General features: G+C 37.4%; 1 protein-coding gene across 1 annotated transcript; it reads left to right on the top strand.

Moving 5' to 3' along the window:
- Window positions 1–893: 893 nt before the first annotated feature.
- LOC131030241 (uncharacterized) lies at window positions 894–12,616 on the top strand. Its single transcript, XM_057960967.1, has 2 exons — window positions 894–1,076; window positions 12,362–12,616. Exons 1-2 carry the CDS (start codon window positions 894–896, stop codon window positions 12,614–12,616), a joined length of 438 nt encoding a protein of 145 aa, XP_057816950.1.
- The last annotated feature ends 11,390 nt before the right edge of the window (window positions 12,617–24,006 follow it).

Raw genomic sequence — 24,006 nt, 5'->3', positions numbered from 1 at the left:
GCAAACCCTACTGGCATATGACACCCTACTAGTTGTTCTTCTTGCCATGACCTTTCTTAATCTACAGGTGTAACCCTCAAGCCAGTCTTATGGCCAACAAGAACTGCATTATGAAGAACCACATCGAAGGCACAGAGAAAGTACATAGTGTCATGGAAGGAACACTCACTTGACACACATCATGAGGTGAATGTCATGGAAGGAACAGTCACTAGACAAAGGTAGATGGAAAACAAAAGGCAAACATCAACCCCCTCATGGCACTTTATAAGTAGTGCATGTACAATAAGGCACAAGATGTGCAAGATCCCAATTAAACAATGTATGATGGTAGTTTATCTCAGTGTGTTTGCATAAAATAAGCTACAATGATAAGAAGACTCGAAATAGAAAGAACAACCAAAATCGAGACATCCTACTCAGAGAAGAGATCCCAAGACCTGAAACAACCAACAGATTTACAAAAAGTGCTGAAAAGAAAAAAATTGAATAAAAAATCCCTACAGTAGAACCTAGAAAGAAAACTCATATGGCTGGAAAGTACACATAACAAGCTTTCCAATGATATAAAGTTTACAAAAAACGGAGTTTGGATGCTCATTCTACGGTCCCGGAAGTGCAAAAAAGAGACCCCACTTTGACTGAAAAAAGTACAGTCAAACAAAAAAATGGGAAAAACATTTCAAGACCATGAGGTCCATCTCGAAACCAGCTTTGTGACACCTATTGGTTTTTGAAAAAATGACTCTATTTGCCCAAGTTATGACAAAACAACCAACCCCCTCTAAAAGAGGCAAAAAAGGTGGTTGTGTGGTGGCAGGCGGGTGGACGTGGCCCATGGGTCATGCTTCGATGGTGGGTGGGTGGCGCAACAGTGGTCAGTGGGTGGAGCTATGGTGGTAGCTGACGAAGAGGGCACCGATGGCGAGAGCACTGACGACAGTGGCGGTGGTGGGGGGGAAAGCATCGACGGTGATGGGGAGGGCGACGATAGGGCTGCTATGGCGGTCGGTCGCAGGAAGGTCGGCGGGGCTGCTGTGGCAGTTGGTGGGGCCAGAGGGCCATTGCCAATGAGGGCAGGAACCGGTGGGGGCAGTGAGGGCTAGCGACCGATGGGGGGTTAGCACGTACAACAGAGTCATGCGGTAGCGGTAGAGCTAAGGGGCCCCACAGTACCCGGCGTACCGTGGGGTAAACCCCCAAAAACAATGATTTTTTTATTTTTCTTAAAAAATGTTCAGCTTTTTATTTTTTGAGTTTTGGAATTTTTTTTTTTTCAAAAAAAAATCATTCGACCTGCATGCTATAAAAAGGCATTTATAAAAAATAAAAATTCTTGAACTCCGTGCTAAGGCCATACAACCTAGTACTGGAGAAAATACCCCCAGAGGCTCAAGAGTCAAAATAGGTCAAGTTCTTTATGACCATAGGGGTTTTTGGGCCTTTTGAGCACAATGGTGAGGTTTGTTTAGGTCCAAAGTGCCCAGAAAAAAGGCCTATCCCTAGGTGCATAAAAAAACTTCTGAAAAACCCCAGATTTGCTTCTAATGCAAAATATCTCAAAACAAGAATAGATAGTTGCAGATCTGAAGCTCTGATACCATATTGGAGCTAAGAAAAAATCAACTCTATAGCTCCCAAAGATCACTTGCATGCAAACCTATCACAGAAAGAGAGAAGCAAAAAAGCTATGGAGGCTAGAATTCAGAGATCCAGAAAAGAGGAGTCATATTGATTGTGCAAGAAGAATGCAATTCAATAATTATAATTATTATGAAAATACAAAGAGAGAATCCTTATAAAAGGATACTCAAAACCCTAAAGGAGAAAACCCTAAAGAATTATAAGATTCCTAAGTTTAGCTTAAGCATAGAGTATAATAGACTAATAATTAAATAAAAAATTATTAACTAATAAAAGATTACTCTAACACCCCCCCTTAAGATGAACTTAGGAAGTAGCTAAAAAATAACGAACCTGACTTAAAAAACATGTAAAAAATGCAGGAAAGCAACAATGGGTCCTGACAACTAGGCCTGATGAGGTACCCAAATACAATAAAATCTTTGTAAAGTGGAGAAAAAGGAAAAAACCCTATGGGAACAAAACTCCTCTCCAAGAAGAGATGAAAGCTCAACTGAAGGACTAAGAAGCCTCCAAAAAAGAGTGTTCCAGAAGATAGGAACAAAAAACAAAGAGCAGAAGAACACCATTGAAGCATGAAATGGCTGCAAACACTATCAAAGAGTAACTGCTGATCTGAAGAACCTCCACTGAAATAGAACATGACTAGGTAGAGAAGACTGTAATCTGCATGAGTTCCCTCAAATGATACTACTCAAATCAGATGGCAAACAAAGGCAAACAACCGAACTCGAAGATACAAATGTCATGAAACACCAAAGCCCGAAGAGCTGATCAATTGAACCAAGGAAGCATTAGAACAACAGGACAAACCTCCCCATAATGCTGAAAAGGGAGAGGGACAAGTACACAGAAAAGGATGACCAACGAGAATTATAGAATGAAGAACTAGGAACATCGAAGGTGCAGAGAAAGTACATAGTGTCATGGAAGGAATGCTCACTTGACACACATCATGAGGCTAATGTTGTGGAAGGAATACTCACGTGATAAAGGTAGATGGCAAACAAAGGAAAACATCAACCCCCCATGGCACTTTATATGTAGTGTATGTATAATAAGGCAAAAGATGTGCAAGATCCCAAGTATACAGTGCATGATGGCACTTTATCTCAGTGTGTTTGCATAAATAAAATGCTACAATGATCAGAAGAGACAGAAGATTGGAAATGGAAAGAACAACAAAAAATGAGACATCCTACTCAAAGAAAGAGATCCTAGGACTTGAAACATCAAAGATATTCACCAGAGTGATGAAAAGAAAAAACTGCATAAAATATACCTGGAGCAAAATTTGGAAAGAAAAAACATATGAATGGAAAGAACACAAAACAAGATTTTGAACAATATAAAGTTTTTGGAAAATGGAGTTTGAATGCTCAAGTTATGTCTCCAGGAGTGCAAAAAGAAACATCTGGCTTTGATAGAAAAAATGCAATAAAAAAAATAAAATCAAAAGTTCAAACCTCCAAATTTGGTTAGGGATTGGAAAGAGCTTTTGGACAATATAAGATTTGTCAAAAAAAACCTCCATATAACCAAGTTACGACCAAAAGAAAAAAAAACCCACTTGTAGGGTAGAAAGAGGGTAAAAAAAATTATTTTTTTTATTTTTTGATGAAAATTTTTTGACGCATTTGTAGGTATAGTCGTACGGATTTTCGTGCCTCAAAAAATGTGCCAATAAAAAATCATGCCTCAAATGCCCCTGTCAACAAAAATAGGCAAATTATATATCAAAATTCATGGAAATGCCCTTCAGAAGCCAACAGTGAGATCCTTTTGGTACCAACATGTACCAAAAAAAAAAGCTACCCCCAGAAATGGAAAAAAGCAACTGCACAAAGCCTTGAATACATAGATTTAAAGAACAAGGCCCAAAATCTCTCATGAAGATAATAGGGGCATGCAGATATGGAGCTCTGATACCATGTGAGAGTTGAGAAATAAAACACCATAGGAGCCCAAAAGATCTCTACAAGCTGAAATAAACTTGTTAAAAGGAGATGCAAGGAAGCAATAATAGAAAAACAAATACACAGAAAATATGCTCAAAAGATGAGAGCTCAATATTCACAAAATGTGTAATGTGATAATCCATCAATACAATGAAAAGAATTAACCTCTAATAGGTCAAGAAACCCTAAAAAGGAAAACCTAGGCTTGCACATAATAATTAATAAAAAGAATTAATTATTATGCACCTAAAGTTAGCTTAAGTGTAAAACAGATAAAGGGAACTTAAATAATTAAACAAATGTTGTTTAATTAATCAAGTAAAGACCCAAATACTCTAACAGACAGACCTATGCATGCACATTCCCATCAAGTATCTATACCTTGTCCATATTAACGATGGACTTACATACCGGTTACCACTCTCAATGACATCATGTCATCAACCTTCACAACACTCCATCTTTAATCAGGTCAATCTATTTCTGGCTGCATCTGCTTAGCCTTACCTTTTCCCTGATCAATTTTGTTCATTCCTCTACTGGTTTGTCAAGGTGACAAACATTTCTCACTTCCTCTGAACTAGTATCTCAACATTCCTTCTTTGTCGGTCTTGATCTCATGTACTTAAGGCATTCCCTCAATTCACTGGTGGATCCGATGTGAGCCTTCAAGTACTTGGCTTTACCATTTCACAATTATGCACACAATGCATAATAAGAGATAATCTCCACTTATCGATGGAGTGACACCTTGCCTTTTGCATCCTGCAATGCTCTTTATATGACTTCACTATTTGTGCAGCATCTTTTCAAACAGGCACATGTGGTCTGAAGTGAGTGTTAGGACCCGGAGGCAACTGAGAGGGGGGGTGAATCAATGGTCAATTAATTTCAACCCAAATATAACTTAATCAAACCTGATACTTAATATTGGTAAACCAAACTTAATGTCGGTTGATAGATTAGCAGTTAATATTAATACCGGTGAAACTCAATGCATAAGACAGAAAGAGAAGCAACATCCACAACACATAACACAAAGTTTTGTACTTGGAAACCTTGTAAGGGAAAAACCACGGTGAGAAACCTTACCCATAATCAGATGATACTATTGCAGATAGTATGTGTATACAAATGGGGTATGCACATGCAGAAAGGCCAACCGGCTAGAGCTCACTGCTCAATCACAAAATAGGAGTCACACTCACTACAATTGGATGGTTAAATCCAATGATAATGTACTTCTTAAAGTAGCATCTCCAATGCTAAATTCAGTACTAGTTAAGCTCTGATAATCACCTTCAAACCTTCCTTGAAACTTCTCTATGGTCTGTTCTTATGATCTTCAATATTCACACATACCATGTTACAAAACCTTATACCATATATCGTTATCTTTCTTCTCCTTACATCATCTCACAAATGAGATCTTACATATATACCAAAGCCTAAGACCAAATGTGTAGGTCATCTTACCAAGAATATTACAATTAAACCAATTACAAATGAGTCAAGATTCGATGCATCATGTCGGCTCAATACATTTACAACAATATCCAATTAATTAAATCATCTCTATAACGTGTCATGCTGATCTGGAATAGATAATGCATGTCGGTCCATAACCTAGACCAATTTACCAGTAACAACAAATATGTCAACCCAATTAGACCAATAACCAAAATAGCAAAACCAAGTGTCCAAACCATGTCTTCGACATAACCAAGTGATCTCCAGATGATAACAAGTCATCTTCAGTGCCGGTGTACAATATAACCTGCCGATGAATGATATACCGGTGATTGTGCATAAGTCACTGAACTTGCTAGTGAACATGATGTGCCAGTCCAACATAACCAAAGATATCCAAAAGATAAGTGTTGATATCAATAAAAAAACCAGTGCAAAATATACATAACACCAACAATCTCCCCCTTTGGCATTGATGGCAACACAAGATGGAAAAACATCTAAGTGCCAAAACAGAATGCCAAAAACCAAAAACCAACAATCTCCAGAATAGAACAATACCAGAAATCAAAATACAAATGCAGAAAGTATATCTCTCTCCCCCAATGAATAATCTCTCTCTCTCCATAGGATAATGTTTTTGTTTTTCCATAGATATCTCTCCCCCTTTGACATCAAATGCCAAAGAAATACAAATACCAAAACATACAACCAGCTCATAAAACTAATTACAATAACCAACTGTTTTAACCAACTACTCCCCTTGAGAAGTAGCTCTCCTCCACCACCGGAAAAAGGTTTCTCTGTTAATTATGTCGGTTTGATGCCAATCATCAGCTGTCTAAGTCTCTACCAGTGAGGGTATTACCCCAAGCTACTCTCTGAGATATTCAAAAGTTTCCTTAGGTAAAGGTTTAGTAAAGATATCTGCAATCTGCTCTTTAGTATTCACATAAACCAATCTCACTTCTTTTGCTTCAACATTCTCTTTCAAAAAATTATATTTGCTAGAAACATGTTTAGTCTTAGAGTGAAATACCGGATTCTTAGATATATCAATTGCTATTGAATTATCACAATAAATGATTATAGGTTCTTTGCATTTCACCTTTATGTCCTTCAACATTTTCTTAATCCATAATACCTGAGTACAATTAGTTGTTGCTGCAACATATTTTGATTTTGTTGTTGATAATGATGTACAACTCTATTTCTTGCTCAACCATGAAATCAATATGCTACCAAGAAAGAATGTCCCACTGGTGGTTCTCTTTCTGTCATCTACATCTCTTGCCCAATTTGCATCGGTGAATGCACATAAATCAAAATTTTCATCTTTAGGATACCATAAACCAAGATTTGTTGTGCCTAGTAGATACCAGAAAATCCTTTTCACCGCTGATTCATACTTTTCTCTAGGATTACTTTGAAATCTTGAAACAATACATACTACATTCATTATATCAAGTCTTGTTTGTGTCAAATACAATAAACCTCCAATCATAGATTTATATTTTGTCAGATTAACAGGAGTTGAATCATCCTTCAATGTCAATTTATCAATTGTAGTCATAGGAGTACTTACCGGTTTGGAATTTTCAATACCAAATTTCTTCAATAGTTATTTCAAGTACTTTATTTGACATATAAATATACCTTTATCAGTTTGTGAAATCTGCAATCCTAAAAATAATTTTATCTCCCCAATCATAGACATTTCAAATTCTTCCTGCATCTTATTAGCAAAGTTTTTACATAATCCATCTTCTCCTCCAAAAATGATATCATCAACAAAAACTTCAATAACCAAGATGTCTTCATTACTCAATTTGAAATATAGGTTGTTGTCAGCATTACCTTTAGTGTAACCAAGCTTCAAAAGATATTTGTCCAATCTAGCATACCAAGCTCTAGGAGCTTGCTTCAATCCATACAAAGCTTTCCTTAATCTGCAAACCATATCTTTATCATTTGTCAATGAAAATCCATCAAGTTGTGCAATGTAAACTTCCTCTTCAAGATCACCATTCAGAAATGCAAATTTTACATCCATTTGATATACTTTATTGTTCTCATGGGCTGCAAATGCAAGAAATAATCTGACTACCACAATTCTAGCTACCGGTGCAAAGGTTTCATTGTAATCAATTCCCTTTTTCTATGAATATCCTTTACACACTAATCTTTCTTTTTTTTTTATTACCTTACCATCTTCATTAAGTTTATTTTTGAATACCCATTTAGTTCCAATTACATTTTTGTCTTTAGGCCAGGGAACTAATGTCCATGTATTGTTCTTTTCAATCTGTTCTAATTCATCTTCCATAACTTTAATCCAATGTTTGTCTTCACATGCCTCAATAACAAAGGCTAGTTCAATTTGAGAAATTAAACATACCTCTTCATTTTCCAGTCTTCCTCTTGTCATAACACCTTGATACTTATTCCCAATTATCTGACTTTCAGATTGATTCAGTCTTGCATACCTGGGTGTGTTCACTTGTTGTTGTTCTTCAGTCATTGTGGAATTCTCTGATGATGTCGGTGTGACTGGATCCACACTCTGTACCGGTGCACTCTGTATATGTTCATTTATGATCATCTCAACTATCGGTTCAAAATCCATAGACCTTGAATTTCCTCTAAATTGTTCATCTATCTTCACATTTGCACTCTCAATGGTTTTCTGCAATCTTTTATTAAAACATCTATATGTTTTTCTCTTAGATGAATAACCAATAAATATTCCTTCATCAGTTCTAGGATCAAATTTACCAATATACTCATCTCTCCTAATATAGCATTTGCTTCCAAATATTCTGAAATATATAAGAGTAGGAGTATTACCAAACCATAGTTCATAAGGGGTCTTACCGGTTTCACCTTTGATGTGAACTCTGTTAAAAGTGTAAACCATTGTATTCACTACTTCTCTCTAGTACACATGAGGTTGATTTGCTTCTAATATCATACTTCTAGCTCCATCCAGAATAGTTATGTTCTTCTTTTCCACAACTCCATCTTGCCGAGGTGTCTGGGGTGCTGATAGTTGTCTTCTAATTCCATTCATTTCACAAAATGTATTAAACTCCTTAGATGTGAATTCTCCTCCTTGATCTGATCTTAAACATTTGATTTTCTTACTGGTTTCATTCTCTACCATTGCCTTGAATAGTTTGTGATGCTCTGCAAAAAGGATTAGAAAATCTGTTTGATGGCAACACACACAAGAGTACAAGAAACAAACGTTAGTGTTAGCAACAAAAGATTATCCTAAACAGGCATATCAAGAGAGATATTAAGCATGAAATAGAAAGCATATAAACATAGAATAAAATAGCTAATCAAGATGCTCATAGTTGCTCCTCCCTTGTTCCTCTCCTCTCCAAGTCCCAAATGAGTGTAGCTCTCAGCTTTTAGCACTAGCCATGGATGCCATATGGAGATTCAAGATGGTTGAATATGATAAGCAAATACTATGCAAGAGTAGATAGTGATGCTATGAAAAAGCTCTATGCTAATGCCAGTATAACAACAATACTCTAAATGCTTCTTTTCTTGCTTGAGGAGAAGGGTTCTATTTATAGAAGAAATGGGGAAATGAAGGGTTAAGATTGAGTAATCTTAACAAGGGTTAGGATTGAAAGATATTCAATCCATGTGAGACTTTCAACCCAATCCCATGTTGACAAGTGTCACCATGAGGAGGCTTGAGAGGAGAGATAAGGAGCATTAAATGCTTGAGGGGACATGATGGTTACCCTAGTCAAAGAAATAAATGCTTTGAAGAGACACATGGGTTACATGAGGGTTAAGTTAGGGGTCAAAGTCCTTAACCATGGGTGCAAGTGGAATTAACCATTAATGGTCATGTAAGAGCCATAAGTGGTTTGGAAGACTTTAGAGGTTAATTTGTTGAACACACAAAGCATTAATTGCTTTTCAAAGACTTTGGAGTCTTTGAGAAGTGACTCCAATTTGCTTAGGAATGTGACAATATTTAGGGGATGGATTAGGTTAATTAGGAAAGGTTTAGAAGAATCTAGAAGGGGTTTAGGCATGCAAGTGGATTTTGAAGGAAAATGCAAGTGGGAGAAATTTTGGTATTTTCAGTTAAAATAAAATCATTTATTTCAATTAAATGGTGTAATTTGCATTTGGATAAATATTCAAATAAACATTAATTTATTTAAATGAGAAAAAGGAAGATAAAGCATTAAAATGCTTGAAGACTTTGAGGGAAACCATTAAAGGCTTGAAGACTTTAAGGAAAACCATTAAAGTCTTAAGAAGACCTTAAGGGAAGCCATTAAGTTTGAAGACTTTAAAGCCATCAAGTTTGAAGACTTTAAAGCCATCAAGTTTGAAGACTTTAAAGCCATCAAGTTTGAAGACTTTAAGGGAAACCATTAAAGGCTTAAGAAGACTATAGAAGGAAGCCATCAAGTTTGAAGACTTTAAAGCCATCAAGTTTGAAGACTTTAAGGGAAACCATTAAAGGTTTCAAGTGGGTGAGGATAAATAGGATTTTAAATAAATAATTTATTTAAAATAGTTGTGCAACTTGCTTTTGTAGGAAAATACAAGTGGGTGGAGGATAAAGGTGATTTAAATAAATTATTTATTTAAAATAGTTGTGCAACTTGCATTTGTAGGAAAATGCAAGTGGGTAGAGGATAAAGGTGATTTAAATAAATGTTTTATTTAAAATAATTGTGAGAGGTGGGATTTTGGGGGATTTAAATAAATATTAATTTATTTAAATGTGAGAGAAAATTTAATTAAATAAATATGATTTATTTATTTAATTAATGGTCTGAATTTGGTTAAGTGAATTAAATCAAATAAATTGAATAATTTATTTAATTAATAGGAGAAGAGGGTTAAGATGAATTAATTAAATATTAATTTAATTAATTATTAATTGATGGTTAAATAATCAAATAAATACTAAGTATTCATTTAATTAAGTGGACAGATTTATGTGACTACAGTTTGAATTTCCCAAAAGCTTCTGATTTCTCCTTGAGAAAAGTAACCCAATACATTCTATAATAATCATCAATGATTAGCATAAAGTATCTATCTCCTTGTAGACTTCTTGTTCTTGTCGGACCACACAAGTCAATATGGATTAAATAAAGAACATTATTGGATTTCTTAGAAATACTCTTAAAAGTTGTTCTAACTTGCTTTCCCATTTGACATTCCTTACATACCGGATTATGAGGTTTTACAATCTTAGGTAAATCCCTTACTGCCTTAGATGAACTGATCTTTATTATGCAGTAAAAATTCACATGACAAAGTCTTTTATGCTATAGCCAACTTTCATCAATATGTGGAATCAAGCATGTCTTTTCATTGTTATTCAAATGAAAGATATTACCTCTTGTCAGATTATCGGTTGCAATCTCCAAACCAATTCTATTCATGATTTTTCATTTACCATTCTTGAATTGTAACTAAAATCCCTTTTCAACTAATTGACCAACACTCAAAAAATTATGCTTCAAACCTTCAACATTATAAATGTTGTCAGTATTGTGCTTACCATCAAAAGATATAGTGCCTTTTCCTCTGATCAAACAAGCTTTATCATCCCCAAATCTTACTAGACCTCCATTGTATTCTTGAAAAGATAAGAATTTACTTTTATCACCAGTTATATGATGTGAACATCCAGAATCTATAATCTATTCATCCTTTTCTTCAATTTTAGCTGACATGGCCTGGTCTACCAATGGAACAGTAGGTGTCAGTTGATCTTCTTTTATTGCAACAAAATCCCATCCATTGTCTGTCGGTTCTTCATCAGAATCATCAGTAACTCCTTCATCGATATAGTAACATGATTTGTCTCTATTCTTCTTAAATCTGTATCTTTGATATTCAGGGTTAGGTTTATATGTCCTTTTAGATTCTTCTCTCAATCTTGCATGTCTATTAGGACATCTAGATGCCATATGACCAACTTTATTGCAGTTAAAACATTTAAATGGTGTTTTACCTTCATACTTACTACCAATAGGACCTTTAGGCATTTTCCTTGCAAATAATGCTTCAAGTTCTTCTAGTTCTTCATTTTCCTTTCTGATATCTTCAAGTTCTCTTGCATAAAGTGCTTTCCTGTTAGATTTGTCAGATGATGATGATGTTGTTGCAGATGATGATGCTTTGAAGGCTAAATCTGTCTTAATTACAACAATAGGACCAAATTCCTCAAGCTCAAATGCTGAAAGTTTTCCAATCAAGGTATCTCTAGATAATGATGTATTAGGCACTGTTCTCAACTCATTAATAGTAGTTACTTTGATTTTGTATGCTAGTGGCAATGCTCTTAAAACTTTAGAAATAATTTCATCTTCACTCATGGATCCTCCACAACATTGTATTCCCAAAACAATTTCATTAACCCTTTCCATAAAAAACATTCCATTTTTGCAATTTTGACAGTGGTATCTCCTTCATTCAATGTCTCCAATTTATCCCAAATAGCTTTAGCAGTAGATCAGTCTGATAATCTCATGATTTTTTGATCTGACAAGGCACTCAAGAGTGCTTCTCTTTCTTTGCAATCATTCTCTTCATCCTTACCTAATGTTGGTGGATTAGGTTGATTCTGTTAGAGTAAAGTAATTAATTAACTTTGCTCTCCTCTTAAGATTTCTCTTTATGCATACATTAGTCATTTAATAATTAATATTTAATTATTAAATGCTCACACCTTAGGGTTAGGTTTTCCTTTTGGTGTTGATCTCCTTTATAAGGATTGATCTCTTGTATTATTCATATTCTTGATTCATTTTTTCTCTGATAATACATCTTTTCTCTTTGTCAGAGCCAAAACCCTTGTATTTGTTCTCTCTCTTTCTCTGTGACAGGTTTCTTGCATGCAGGTTTCTTTTGGGTTCTGTGGATTTGTATTTCTCAAATCCTACATGGTATCAGAGCTGGATCTGCTGCAGCTTGTTCAGACTTTTGAAAGATTTTGAGATCAAGGTTTTGGTTGCATCAGATCTGTGTTTGTATTCTGTTTTTTATTTTGGAATAGGGGGTATTTTTTTCGGTGCACTTTGAGCCCAAACGGACCTCAACGTTGAGCTCGTAGCGCCCAAAAACCCCTATTTCCATATAAAATTCATCCGATTTCGACACAGTTGCACCAGGTGGCAAAAATTTTTTGGCCCCAAGGCGGTACGGCCCTAGGGCACGAAAACCGAGGCGGAAATATTCAAAAAAAATTTAAAAAAATTATTTAAAAAAATGCATTTTTTTGGTTTAAAAAGGGCGCAGCCAATTTATCGGCAGGTGCGCAGCCCGGCGGCCACCGCCCGGCCACCGCTGCCGGCGGTAACCGCCCTCGCGCCGCCCAGCAACGACGGCCGCCCGCGCGCCGCCCACGCGCCACCCGCGCCCCGCTCGCGCGCAGCCCACACACCGCCGCTGCCCCTGCACCGCCACAGCGCCGCCAGCCACCTGCGCTAGCCCCTGGTCGCCCAACGGACCAGGGGTTTAATTTTTTTAAGCCCTTGAGGGCTTAAAGGGCCTATTTGGGCCTTTTAGAAGCCGTTTTTACTAAATCGGGTATAACTCGGGCATTTTAGCTCAGTTTTTTGAATGAAAATAGGCGTTGGAAAGCTGGTTCCGAGCCCGATCTAAAAGATGCACATCTTTTTTTCTGATTTTTCCGTTTTGTAGTGTTTTTTGCTAGTCGAAGTCAGAACAAGTTTTTTGCACTCCAGGAGCCATATCTTTTGCATACGGACTCCGTTTTTCGAAAGTGAATAGGCGTCGGAAAGGTGGTTCTGTGCTCTTTTCAGATCTATAGTATATTTCATCAGAAAAATCTTCAATTGAGGCATAGTTCACAGGATGGCAGATAGACCTATTGAATCTCTCACACCGTATAATTACCACACTTGGAAGGGTCGCATGATGACTCTTCTCCAGTCAAAAGGGTTATGGTCCTGTTTGGATGAGGTTCAGCCTCAGTTGACACGTCCTTTTGAGATTATGCAGCACAGGAACAATATGGATCAGGCTATGGGATTGATGGCTTTACACATTTTCGACAGTCTCTAGTTTCATCTTGAGGGTTGTATCACTCCTCGAGCCATTTGGACCAAGTTTGAGGGACTTTTTGGTACTGTCAACGAGTTCAGAGCTTTGCAGCTTGAGGCAGAGTTAACTTCCTTGGTACCTGATTCATTTCCTTCTATTGAGGACTTTCTGATGAAGTTCAAACAGCAAAGATCTATCTTGCAAGGTTGTGGTAAGACTAAGACTGATACAGAGTGCATTTTCCTGATTCTCTCTAAGCTTCGGGGTCCATTTCAGATCTTCTCTTCAACCTTCTATTCCACCATGGATGCCTTGGGTGCTCGACATGTCATGCCTTCTTTTGAGGTCTTTTGTGATCGTCTGACTCGTGAGCAAGCTAAACTTAAGCAGTTGGATTCACTTTCAGGTTCACAGAACCAAGCATTGGTAGCCCAGTCCTCCAAAGGAAAACAGAAGCAGAAACCAAAGCCTAAGAAAGATTCAGAGGCTAGTGAGAATCCCTCCAAGCCACCACCTAAGCTTGATTCAAAACCACAGTCCAATTCTAAACAGGGCAAATCTTCAAAGTCTGGTGAGTCTTCCTCCAAGACTAAGAAGAAATCAGGTGATCCTTGCAGTTTTTGTGGCAAGGAAGGACATCCCGTTTCCAGGTGTTGGAAACGTTTAGAGGCTTTGGAGGAAGCCATGCAGCAGCATAATATCAGTGCACCACAGCCTCCTTCACAGCCCATAGGGAAAGGTCATGCTCTTTCTGCACGAGCATTGTCCTCAGCGTCCACTTGGATTCTAGATTCTGGTGCCTCTCACCATATGACACACACACAGGATTTGGTCACTGCTCTTGCTCCTACAGACACTAGACATATTACAGTTGGTGACTCAACACAACTTTCTGTTCAGGGTTCAGGTACTGTTTCATTGGATGGTGGTTGTCTTCAGGATGTGCTTTTGGTTCCTGACATTTCGACAAACCTACTATCCGTTTATCAGATTTGCCACTCTGGCTCTGGTAAGATAGTTTAGTTCTCTCCACATGATGTGGTTATTCGAGATCTTCATGATCCTGACTTGGTTGTGGCTACTGGGAGTGTGGATTCTGCATCTCACTTATATAGTTTTGATGGCTTTGAGAGTTCAGACACTGTTGGCTCCTCTCTTATAGCACATGCAGATTCAGTGAGCAGGCTTTGGCATGAGCGTTTTGGTCATGTCAATTACAGATATCTACAGCAGATGAGTACACAGGCCCTTGTGATTGGGCTTCCACAGATTTCTTGTACAGATGGTGTATGTCGTGGTTGTGTCCTTGGCAAACATCATCGAGATCCTTTTCCTAAGGGTCGAGCCTCTCGTGCTAGGGCCGCCCTAGAGTTGGTACATAGTGATCTTATGTCCTTTCCGACTCCTTCTTTTTCAGGGGCCCATTATGTACTCACTTTTATTGATGACTTCTCCAGACATACATGGGTGTACTTTCTTAAGTACAAGTCTGATGTCTTTGACTCTTTCAGGAAGTTTAAGACATTTGTGGAGAAGCAATCTGGACTTTCTATCAGGAGGATACGCACAGATAATGGGGGGGAGTATGTAAATCAGGCTTTCAGAGATTTTTGCACTGAGCATGGTTTACAGCATCAGTTTACAGTTCCTTATACCCCTCAACAGAATGGTGTTGCTGAGAGAAAGAACAGAACCTTACGGGAGATGGCAAATTGTATGATACAGTCTCAAGCTATGAGTTCTTTATTTTGGGCTGAGGCAGTCAATTGTGCCAATTATATTCAGAATCCGATGCCCCATAAGGCATTACGACATATGACTCCTGAGGAGGCTTGGACCCATGTCAAGCCTGATGTTTCTACATTCTGAGTTTTTGGTAGTGAGGCTTGGGCATTTATTCCTGATGCTCAGTGGAATGCCATGGAGAGGAAGAGCCGACCACTCATATTTGTTGGCTACTGTGAGGATGTTAAGGCATACAGGTTGTTTGATCCTGATTCCAGAGAGGTCTTGTTTTGACGGGATGTCCAGTTTGATGAGTGCTATCCTTAGATGGATTCTCCATCACCAGCTTCTCCCTCATTGCCTACTCCTTCCTCTTCATCTCTTAAGGATTACTTATCTCTTGAGGATGATGTAGATCATGATCCACCATCTCCACCACCACCAGTTGCTCCGTCTTTGCCGAAGTGGGCCCGTGATACTGTTGATGCAGCTGGTTCTTTGGCAGGTGATCCTTCAGATACTCATCGCACTTGTGCTCAGACATCTGGTTCTAGTCTTTTGAGTCATACCCTTTCAGATGATCCTCAAAAGTTTTCAGAGGCGACAGGACACCCAGAGTGGGATAGGGCCATGGATGAGGAGTACTCTTCTTTGATGAAGAATCATACTTGGGATCTTTGTCCTCTTCCTAAGGGAAGAAAGTTGGTTCGGTGCAAGTGGGTGTATCGTACCAAGTATGCTGCAGATGGTTCTATTGATAAGTATAAGGCCCGTCTTGTTGCAAAGGGGTTTTCTCAGGTAAAGGGTATTGACTACTCTGAGACCTTTGCTCCTGTCGCCAAGATGAATTCTATACGCCTGGTACTTTCACTTGCAGCTTCACAGGGATGGCCAGTGTTTCAGATGGATGTGAAGAGTGCCTTCTTGCATGGAGCCCTACATGAGGAGATCTATATGGAGCAGCCTCAGGGTTTTGTGCAGGACACTTCTTTGGTTTGCAGACTTCGACATTCATTGTATGGTCTCAAACAAGCCCCCAGGGCTTGGTATGAGAAGATGGACTCCTTCTTGCTTTCCTCGCACTTCACACGTTGTCATTCCGATCACACAGTCTATATTCAGCGTCAGGAGGGTGATCTTTTGATTCTCGTGCTATATGTAGATGATCTCATCATTACAGGTAGCTCATCCTCCATGATTCAGAGTGTTCAGAGAGCTTTGATGGAGCAGTTTGAGATGACCGATCTTGGTCTCTTGCACTTCTTTCTGGGTCTACAGGTTATTCAGTCTTCGGATGGGATTTCCATTTTTCAGGAGAAGTATGCTCTTGATATGCTTCAGCGATTTGGCATGCTTGATTGCAAGTCTGCCCCCAGTCCATTTCAGTCAGGTGTTGTTTTGTCTTCCACTTGCTCTACTCCTTCAGTAGACCCCACTTTATACAGGCAGTTGGTTGGCAGTCTGTTGTACCTGACACATTCTCATCCTGATCTTTCCTTTGCGGTTGGCCTTGTCTCTCGGTTCTCCCATGATCCTCATGAGAGCCATTGGCAAGAAGCCAAATGTATTTTGCGATATATTCGGGGCACCACACATTATGGCATTCACTACTCTTCAGGATCCCCTCAAATCATTGGCTTCACTGACTCGGATTGGGCTGGTGATGTCAATGATCGGAAGTCTACTTCTGGCTTCGTTTTTTGCCTTGGTTCTGGTCCTATCACATGGTCTTGCAAGAATCAATCCGCTATTGCATTATCATCTACAGAAGCTGAGTACCGAGCAGCAGTGTTAGCCAGTCAGGAGGTTTTATGGCTTCGGCAGTCGATGACAGAGTTTGGGTTTCCTCCAGATTGTCCCACTATTCTTTGGTGTGACAACCAGAGTGCCATTCACATTTCACGCAACCCAGTGGAGCATCAGCGGACAAAGCACATTGAAATCCACATGCACTTCATCAGACAGTTGATTCAGGATGGTTCTCTCATCTTGGAGTATATTCCTACAGAGGAGCAGGTTGCTGACATCTTCACTAAACCTTTGGCATCTCCGCGCTATCTTCAGTTGCGCTCAATGCTTGGGGTGAAGGAAGTTGTCCTTGGGGGGTCTCAGTGAGGCCTTCCTTCCTTCATGTTTTCTTTTCAGCATGATTCTTTATCTCTTTTTGGAGAGGAGTTTTTTCCCACTGGGTTTTCTCCTTTACTCCACTTTATAGAGATTTTCTTGTATTTGGGTACCTCATCAGGCCTTGTTGCCGGGACCCTCTTTTGCATTGTAGTTCCTTTTCTTTCTTCTGCATTGTTTGTAGCTGCATTGTAGCTCATCTTAAGGGGGGGTGTTAGAGTAAAGTAATTAATTAACTTTGCTCTCCTCTTAAGATTTCTCTTTATGCATACATTAGTCATTTAATAATTAATATTTAATTATTAAATGCTCACACCTTAGGGTTAGGTTTTCCTTTTGGTGTTGATCTCCTTTATAAGGATTGATCTCTTGTATTATTCATATTTTTGATTCATTTTTTCTCTGATAATACATCTTTTCTCTTTGTCAGAGCCAAAACCCTTGTATTTGTTCTCTCTCTTTCTCTATGACAGGTTTCTTGCATGCAGGTTTCTTTTGGGTTCTGTGGATTTGTATTTCTCAAATCCTACAGATTCGGTGTAGGACCAACATAGCCATTCTTTGTAACATCACATATGTATCTTCCAATGCAATTCAGATGTGTCTCCATTTTGATGTTCCATATACCATAGTTTGTTCCATCAAGTTTCAGACTATCCTTCTTGAAAAATTTTGTTGCCATAGAATCTCCTCAAGCTATTAAACTTCTGTAAAAAGAGGACTTGGCTCTGATACCAATTGTTAGGACCCAAAGGCAACTAAGAGAGGGGGTGAATTAGTTGTCCATTAATTTCAACCCAAATATAACTTAATCAAACTTGATACTTAATACTGGTAAACCAAACTTAATGTTGATTGACAGATTAGTAGTTAATATTAATACCAGTGAAACTCAATGCATAAGACAGAAAGAGAAGCAACATCCACAACACATAACACAAAGATTTGTACGTGGAAACCTTGTAAGAGAAAAACCACAGTAGAAAACCTTACCCATAATCAGATGATACTATTGTAGATAGTATGTGTATACAAATGGGGTATGCACATGCAGAAAGGCCAACCACCTAGAGCTCACTGCTCAATCATAAAATAAGAGTCACACTAACTACAATTGGATGGTTAAATCCAATGATAATGTACTGATCAAAGTAGCATCTCCAATGTTGGACTCAATATAGGTTAAGCACTGATAATCACCTTCAAACCTTCCTTGAACCTTCTCTATGGTATGCTCATATGATCTTTAATATTCACGCATACCATGTTACAAAACCTTATGTCATATACCGTTATCTTTCTTCTCCTTACTTACATCATCTCACAAATAAGATCTTACATATATACCAAAGCCTAAGACCAAATGTGTAGGTCGGCTTGCCAAGAATATGACAATTAAACCAATTACAAATGAGTCAAGATATGATGCATCATGTCAACTTAATACATTTACAACAATATCCAGTTAATTAAATCATCTCCATAACGTGTCGTGCTGATCTGGAATAGATAATGCATGTCGGTCCATAACCTAGACCAATTTGCTAGTAACAACAAATATGTCAACCTGATTAGACCAATAACCAAAATACCAAAACCAAGTGTCCAAACCATGTCTTCAACATAACCAAGTGATCTCCAGGTGATAACAAGTCATCTTTAGTGCCAGTGTATAATATAACTTGTCAATGAACGATATACTAGTGACTGTGCATAAGTCACTAAACTTGCCGATGAACATAATGTGTTGGTTTAACATAAACAAAGATCTTCAAAAGATAAGTGTTGACATTAATGACAAAACTAGTGCAACACATCCATAATACCAATAGTGAGCACATTCACTCTCAATCATTGCTTCTCATGATGACTGTAACTTCATCTGGTGAAAGTCACGCTATTCTGTAACCTCACAGTATACGGGTGGCCTATTCAATCTTCTCCTCCAATGTTGATGTGATTTAGGTAATATTCTATCTCTTCATCACAAACAACCGCTCAAACACTCCTCTATCTCATCACACAAGTTAGGCACTAAATTGTGTACTGATGACTCCACTGGCCACTTGTTCTTGCCTTCCCAGTTTACCAGTTTTCTACAATACAAGGTGATATCAAAGATATCACATCATGTACTCCTTTATATAAGTGTTGCACATCCATCTCTACTATCAGTGGTCATCTCATACTGGTTGACATCAATGACAACACAATGCCAACACAGCCATGTTCCTATAGTTAGATATTTCAGAGTTTTTGGAAGTAAATGTTATATCAAGAGAGATGAGGATATAGAAAAGTTTGATGCAAGATGTGATGAAGGAATCTTTTTGGGTTATTCTACTAAGAGAAAGGCCTACCGGTGTTACAACAAGAGACTAAGAAAGATAGTAGAGAGTGCAAATGTGAAAGTTGATGAATGTCTTGGGAAGTAGATCAGAGCATGCATATATGAGTTTGATGATGAAAATGCTACTTCAAAGCCTTTGTAGAATGAGATCTAGAAGAAGAATGATCTGATGGAGATAGGTAATCCGGATATTGGTGTTGCCGATGAATAAATTCAAGAACCTGAGAATCAGAATAATCAGAAGACTTTGAGGTATGTAAGATTGAATCATTTAGAAAATTAAATTATTGGTGATAAGAATAAAGGTGTGATGAATAGGAGAAGAATTGTTGTTGAAGAGATATGTTTGATTTAAAATATTGAGCCTAAAGATGTTGCAAAAGAATGTAAAGATGAGAATTGGATAAAATCTATGGAAGAGGAGCTGAATCAAATTGAGAAAAATAATACTTGGGAGCTTGTTCTGAGACCTAAAGACAAGAATGTAATTGGCACTAAATCGGTGTTCTCAAATAAACTAAATGAAGTTGGTGAAGTGTTCAGAAACAAAGCAAGATTGGTATGTAAAGGGTGTTCTCAGATGGAAGGTATTGAATATGAAGAGACTTTTGCTACGGTAGCTAGAATTGAAGCTTTTAGACTATTGCTTGCATATGCTACTTACAAGAATTTCAAGGTGTATTAGATGGATATTAAGTTAGCCTTTTTGAATGGTGATCTTGAAGAGGAAGTCTACATTGAGAAAGTGGTTGGATTTTCTTTATTAGACAAAGGAGACATGGTATGAAAATTGAAGAAAGCACTATATGGACTTAAGAAAGCCCCTAGAGCCTAGTATGCTAGATTGGATAAGTATTTGTTGAAATTAGGATTCTGTAAAGATACTGATGATAGTAATTTATACTTTCAGGTTGATAATGATAACATTTTTATCATTGAAGTCTTTGTTGATGACATCATTTTTGAATGAGATAATGATTGGAGCATGAAGTTTGCTGATGATATGCAAAAGGAATTTGAGATCTCTATGATAGGTGAGATGAAATTCCTCATAGGATTGCAGATTACACAATTTGAAAAAGGAATTTTCATTTCTCAATCTAAGTATGTGAAGGAATTATTGAAGAAGTTTGGGCTAGATGATGCTAAACCCATTGGAGCTCCTATGGTGACAAGATGCAAGTTGTCTAAAAATTGTGAATCTCAGAAAGTTAATCAAACTTTGTAGAGATCTATGGTTGGTGGATTATTTTATTTAACTTGGACTAAACCAAACATTATGCATGTTGTTTGTCTATGTGCTATATTTCAAGTTGATCCTAAAGAGACTCATGTTACTGATGTGAAGAGGATTTTCAGATACTTGAAGGGGACTATTGACTATGGATTGTGGTATTCGAAGAATGATGATTTTCTATTATGTGCCTATACTGAAGTTGATTGGGTAGGTGGTGTTGATGATTGGAAGAGCACTGCCAGTGGAGCTTTCTTTTTGGGAAAGAAGTTGGTTTCATGATCCAATAAGAAGTTTGAAGTTGTATCTCTATCTACTGTTGAAGCTGAATACATTGTTGCTACTAGAAACTGTACACAGGTAGTTTGGATGAAGCAAATGTTGAAGGATATTAGAGTGATTTATGATGAGCCTACTGTTATTGATTATGATAATTCAAGTGCTATCAATATTTCCAAGAATTCAGTATTGCATTCTTAAAAAAAGCATGTATCAATAAAGTATCATTTCTTGAGGGAGAAAGTTAGTGATGAAGAAGTTAGATTGGAATATGTATCTACAAAGGATTAGATTGTAGACATTTTCACTGCCTTTACCTGCAAATACATTTGTCTATTTGAAAGACAAGTTAGGGGTCTTTGCCCCTCGTGGTGAGAACTAAATGCATTGAGTTGCATCAATCCGATGGATTTCAGAGCCTCATCTTCTTATTCGGGTTGATGAGTTGGTACTACTACTCAACCAAAGTAGTTAGTGTATGGTTCAAATGTTCAAAATTGTGAGTTTATCCTAGATGGAGAGATTATTTATTTGGGGGAGAGAAGAATGATTTGTATTCTATCTTTGGCATTATTGTCAAAGGGGGGGAGATGCATGTGAAAAATTGCTTTATCTTTGGAGCTTTGTGTGCATGATCTTAGAGGGAGTTTGTGTTGGCTTGATGATGATTGTAATGTATTCATCACTTGTTGTCATTTGTAAAACACTCTCTCACACACACATGATTACATTGACTACCGGTGTAACTTCATTGGTTTACGTTGTTAACCAGTATGTTTAAGGTCCATCTCTAACCGATACTCTATGTCAACTGGTATGTGCCTAAGAGATAACCTGTGGCTACATTAAGTTGGCATCAAAATGAAGATGAAGATGAAGATGGAGATCAAGTGGAAGATACTAGGACAACAGTTCACATGTTTTGTTCCAACCGGTTTTGACTGTTCTAATCGGTATCCATTTTAGTGATTAGTTACCAGCACCGTTTTCTTGATTGTCATTTTTGTGATGAGTTATGTTTAATTGTCTAGATACACTACACCTAGGAAATTGTGTTCCTATGGCCGACATAAGATTTGTATGTCTATTTAAAGACATCTTAGTTAATCTTTTAAAAGAGAGAGAACTAATATAGAAGAGGAGATTATGCGAATACTGATATGCATAAAGAGTGAAATATTTTATTGAAAAGCAATAAGTGTTAAGATGAAGAGCAGTGTTGAATGTACTTAGAATGATCTGATCAAGCAAGTCTTGTGCTACTCAGAACAGAACAAACCTTTCTTGTTGTTTTCTAATCATTACAATAGAATTAAATCCCCTAACCAGGTAAGCTCTAACAAGGTGATCCATTAGTCTGGATTCTCAAATCCTCCAGCAACGTTACTCTTAACAGGCTAGTACTCTTAACAGGGTATAAGCTTCTAATCAAGCTTGGGATCTCTAACAAGATTTTCTCCTAGTAGAGCACTTTGTAAGACCTTAACCGATCAGTTATCTATTACTGTAGATAGTTAACTTGTGAGTTCCATCTCACCGTGGTTTTAACCTATTTGGGTTTTCCACATATAAACACTTGTGCTATGGTGGATCTAATACTTTATGTGGATGTTGTTATTTCATTTTGGATAGCATGTATTTTGTTTAAATGCTTGGTTAAGTTCATCTACCAGTTAGTGTTTGAAGTTGTGTTTATTTTGGTGTCATTGATTCACCCCCGCCCCCCTCTCAGTGCTTTTCAAGACCATCAATTGGTATTAGAGCCTAACTTCTTTGAAGCCTAACCACTTAGAAGGGAATCTTGAAACTATCATGGGGGACAGGAGATCTAGAAGCTAGCAGAAATGAAATTGAATCCCTTAGGGAAAACTAAAAGTTTCTCAAGCCAAAAGGATAGAGTTATCCAAAAAACTTCTAGAAATATCTGATAATAGTTCTTCAGATGAAGCCAATATTGAAGCTTTAGCTGATGAAGTTGAAAAGGTGAATGGTGAGAAACTAAATCTAAGAAGAGAACTAGAAGGTCTCACTATCTGCATGAATCAGGAACTGGAAGCTAGAAGAGATGTTGAAGATCTTATCAAGGTGTTGAAGATCTTATCAAGGTGTATTAGGGTATTATAGATGATTTGGGTTGATTTTTGAAAGAATTTGAGGGACATTGAATATGCATAGATGAATTTTGTGGAGTAGTCTGAGAAAATAGAGTATCCAAAAGGTTTAGGGAAAACACATTTATTACACCTAAAAGTTAGATATGCGAACGATGAAAGGCAACTTAACCCTCTCATTTGTCACTTTGCATTCGAGAGAAAGAGGTTTGGAATGCTCTGTAAGTAGATTTCCAAGAGTTCAAGATGTGAAGAAGATTTTCATGTGAAACGCTAATCCGATGAAGAAGGTATTTATCTATGAAACCTTTCAAATTGGAATTTCTGAAAATGGTGACATCACTAGTTGTTGATATCACTAAGAGAGTGTGTCCTAATTTCAAGAAGTATCTATTTAAATCAGTACAAGTAGATCCACTTGGTTCTTTTTCCTTGGTCTAGTACAATGTTCTTCATGTCAAAGGCACTAGGGTTTATGTTCATGCTAATCTTGAGGAGTTAGGAAGCTCACATTTGTTAAATATGTACTCCAAGCAACTGTTAAATGAAAATTTCAGACTTAAACCAGAATTCAAAGTGCTGGAGGAGAAATTTTTTGCTTAGATTGTCAAATTTCTGATGTTCAATGAAAATGAATGGGTTTGGTATGTGCTTAGCAAAATTCATGATGAGTTCATGTGGTTGAGAAAGTCGTTTAAGATTACCAAGAATGATATCAGGGTCATAACTAGTCTATGCTCATCCAATGATTTGTCTACATAGAAATCCGTGAAGAATCAACTTGTCACTGATACAAATAGATCAAGATTTGATAAAAGGGCAATGACGATCAATGACATACTTGAACAAGATGTGATATTTTATTCAATGGTGATTGGCTACAAAATTTACCACTCCAGCTGAGAGAATTCAATATCTGGTATTGCAATCTATGTAGCATATGAGATGATTAAAAAAATTAAAAAATATGACTTATGGGAGTTTCTTTGGAGTGAGATGATGAAGAATCTGACAAAAACAAAGCAGTTAAAGAAAAACACATTCAAT

The sequence above is a fragment of the Cryptomeria japonica genome, chromosome 6, assembly GCF_030272615.1.
Source record: "Cryptomeria japonica chromosome 6, Sugi_1.0, whole genome shotgun sequence".
Lineage (NCBI taxonomy): Eukaryota > Viridiplantae > Streptophyta > Pinopsida > Cupressales > Cupressaceae > Cryptomeria > Cryptomeria japonica.
This window is presented reverse-complemented; position numbering and strand designations above follow the sequence as displayed.

Excerpts from the sequence above, each read along its gene's own strand:
- LOC131030241 (XM_057960967.1), top strand. The coding sequence starts at position 894 with ATGGTGGTAGCTGACGAAGAGGGCACCGATGGCGAGAGCACTGACGAC. Across the intron at positions 1,077-12,361 it reads GAGGGCCATTGCCAATGAGG|GGCGCAGCCAATTTATCGGC; the intron begins GCAGGAACCGGT and ends TGGTTTAAAAAG.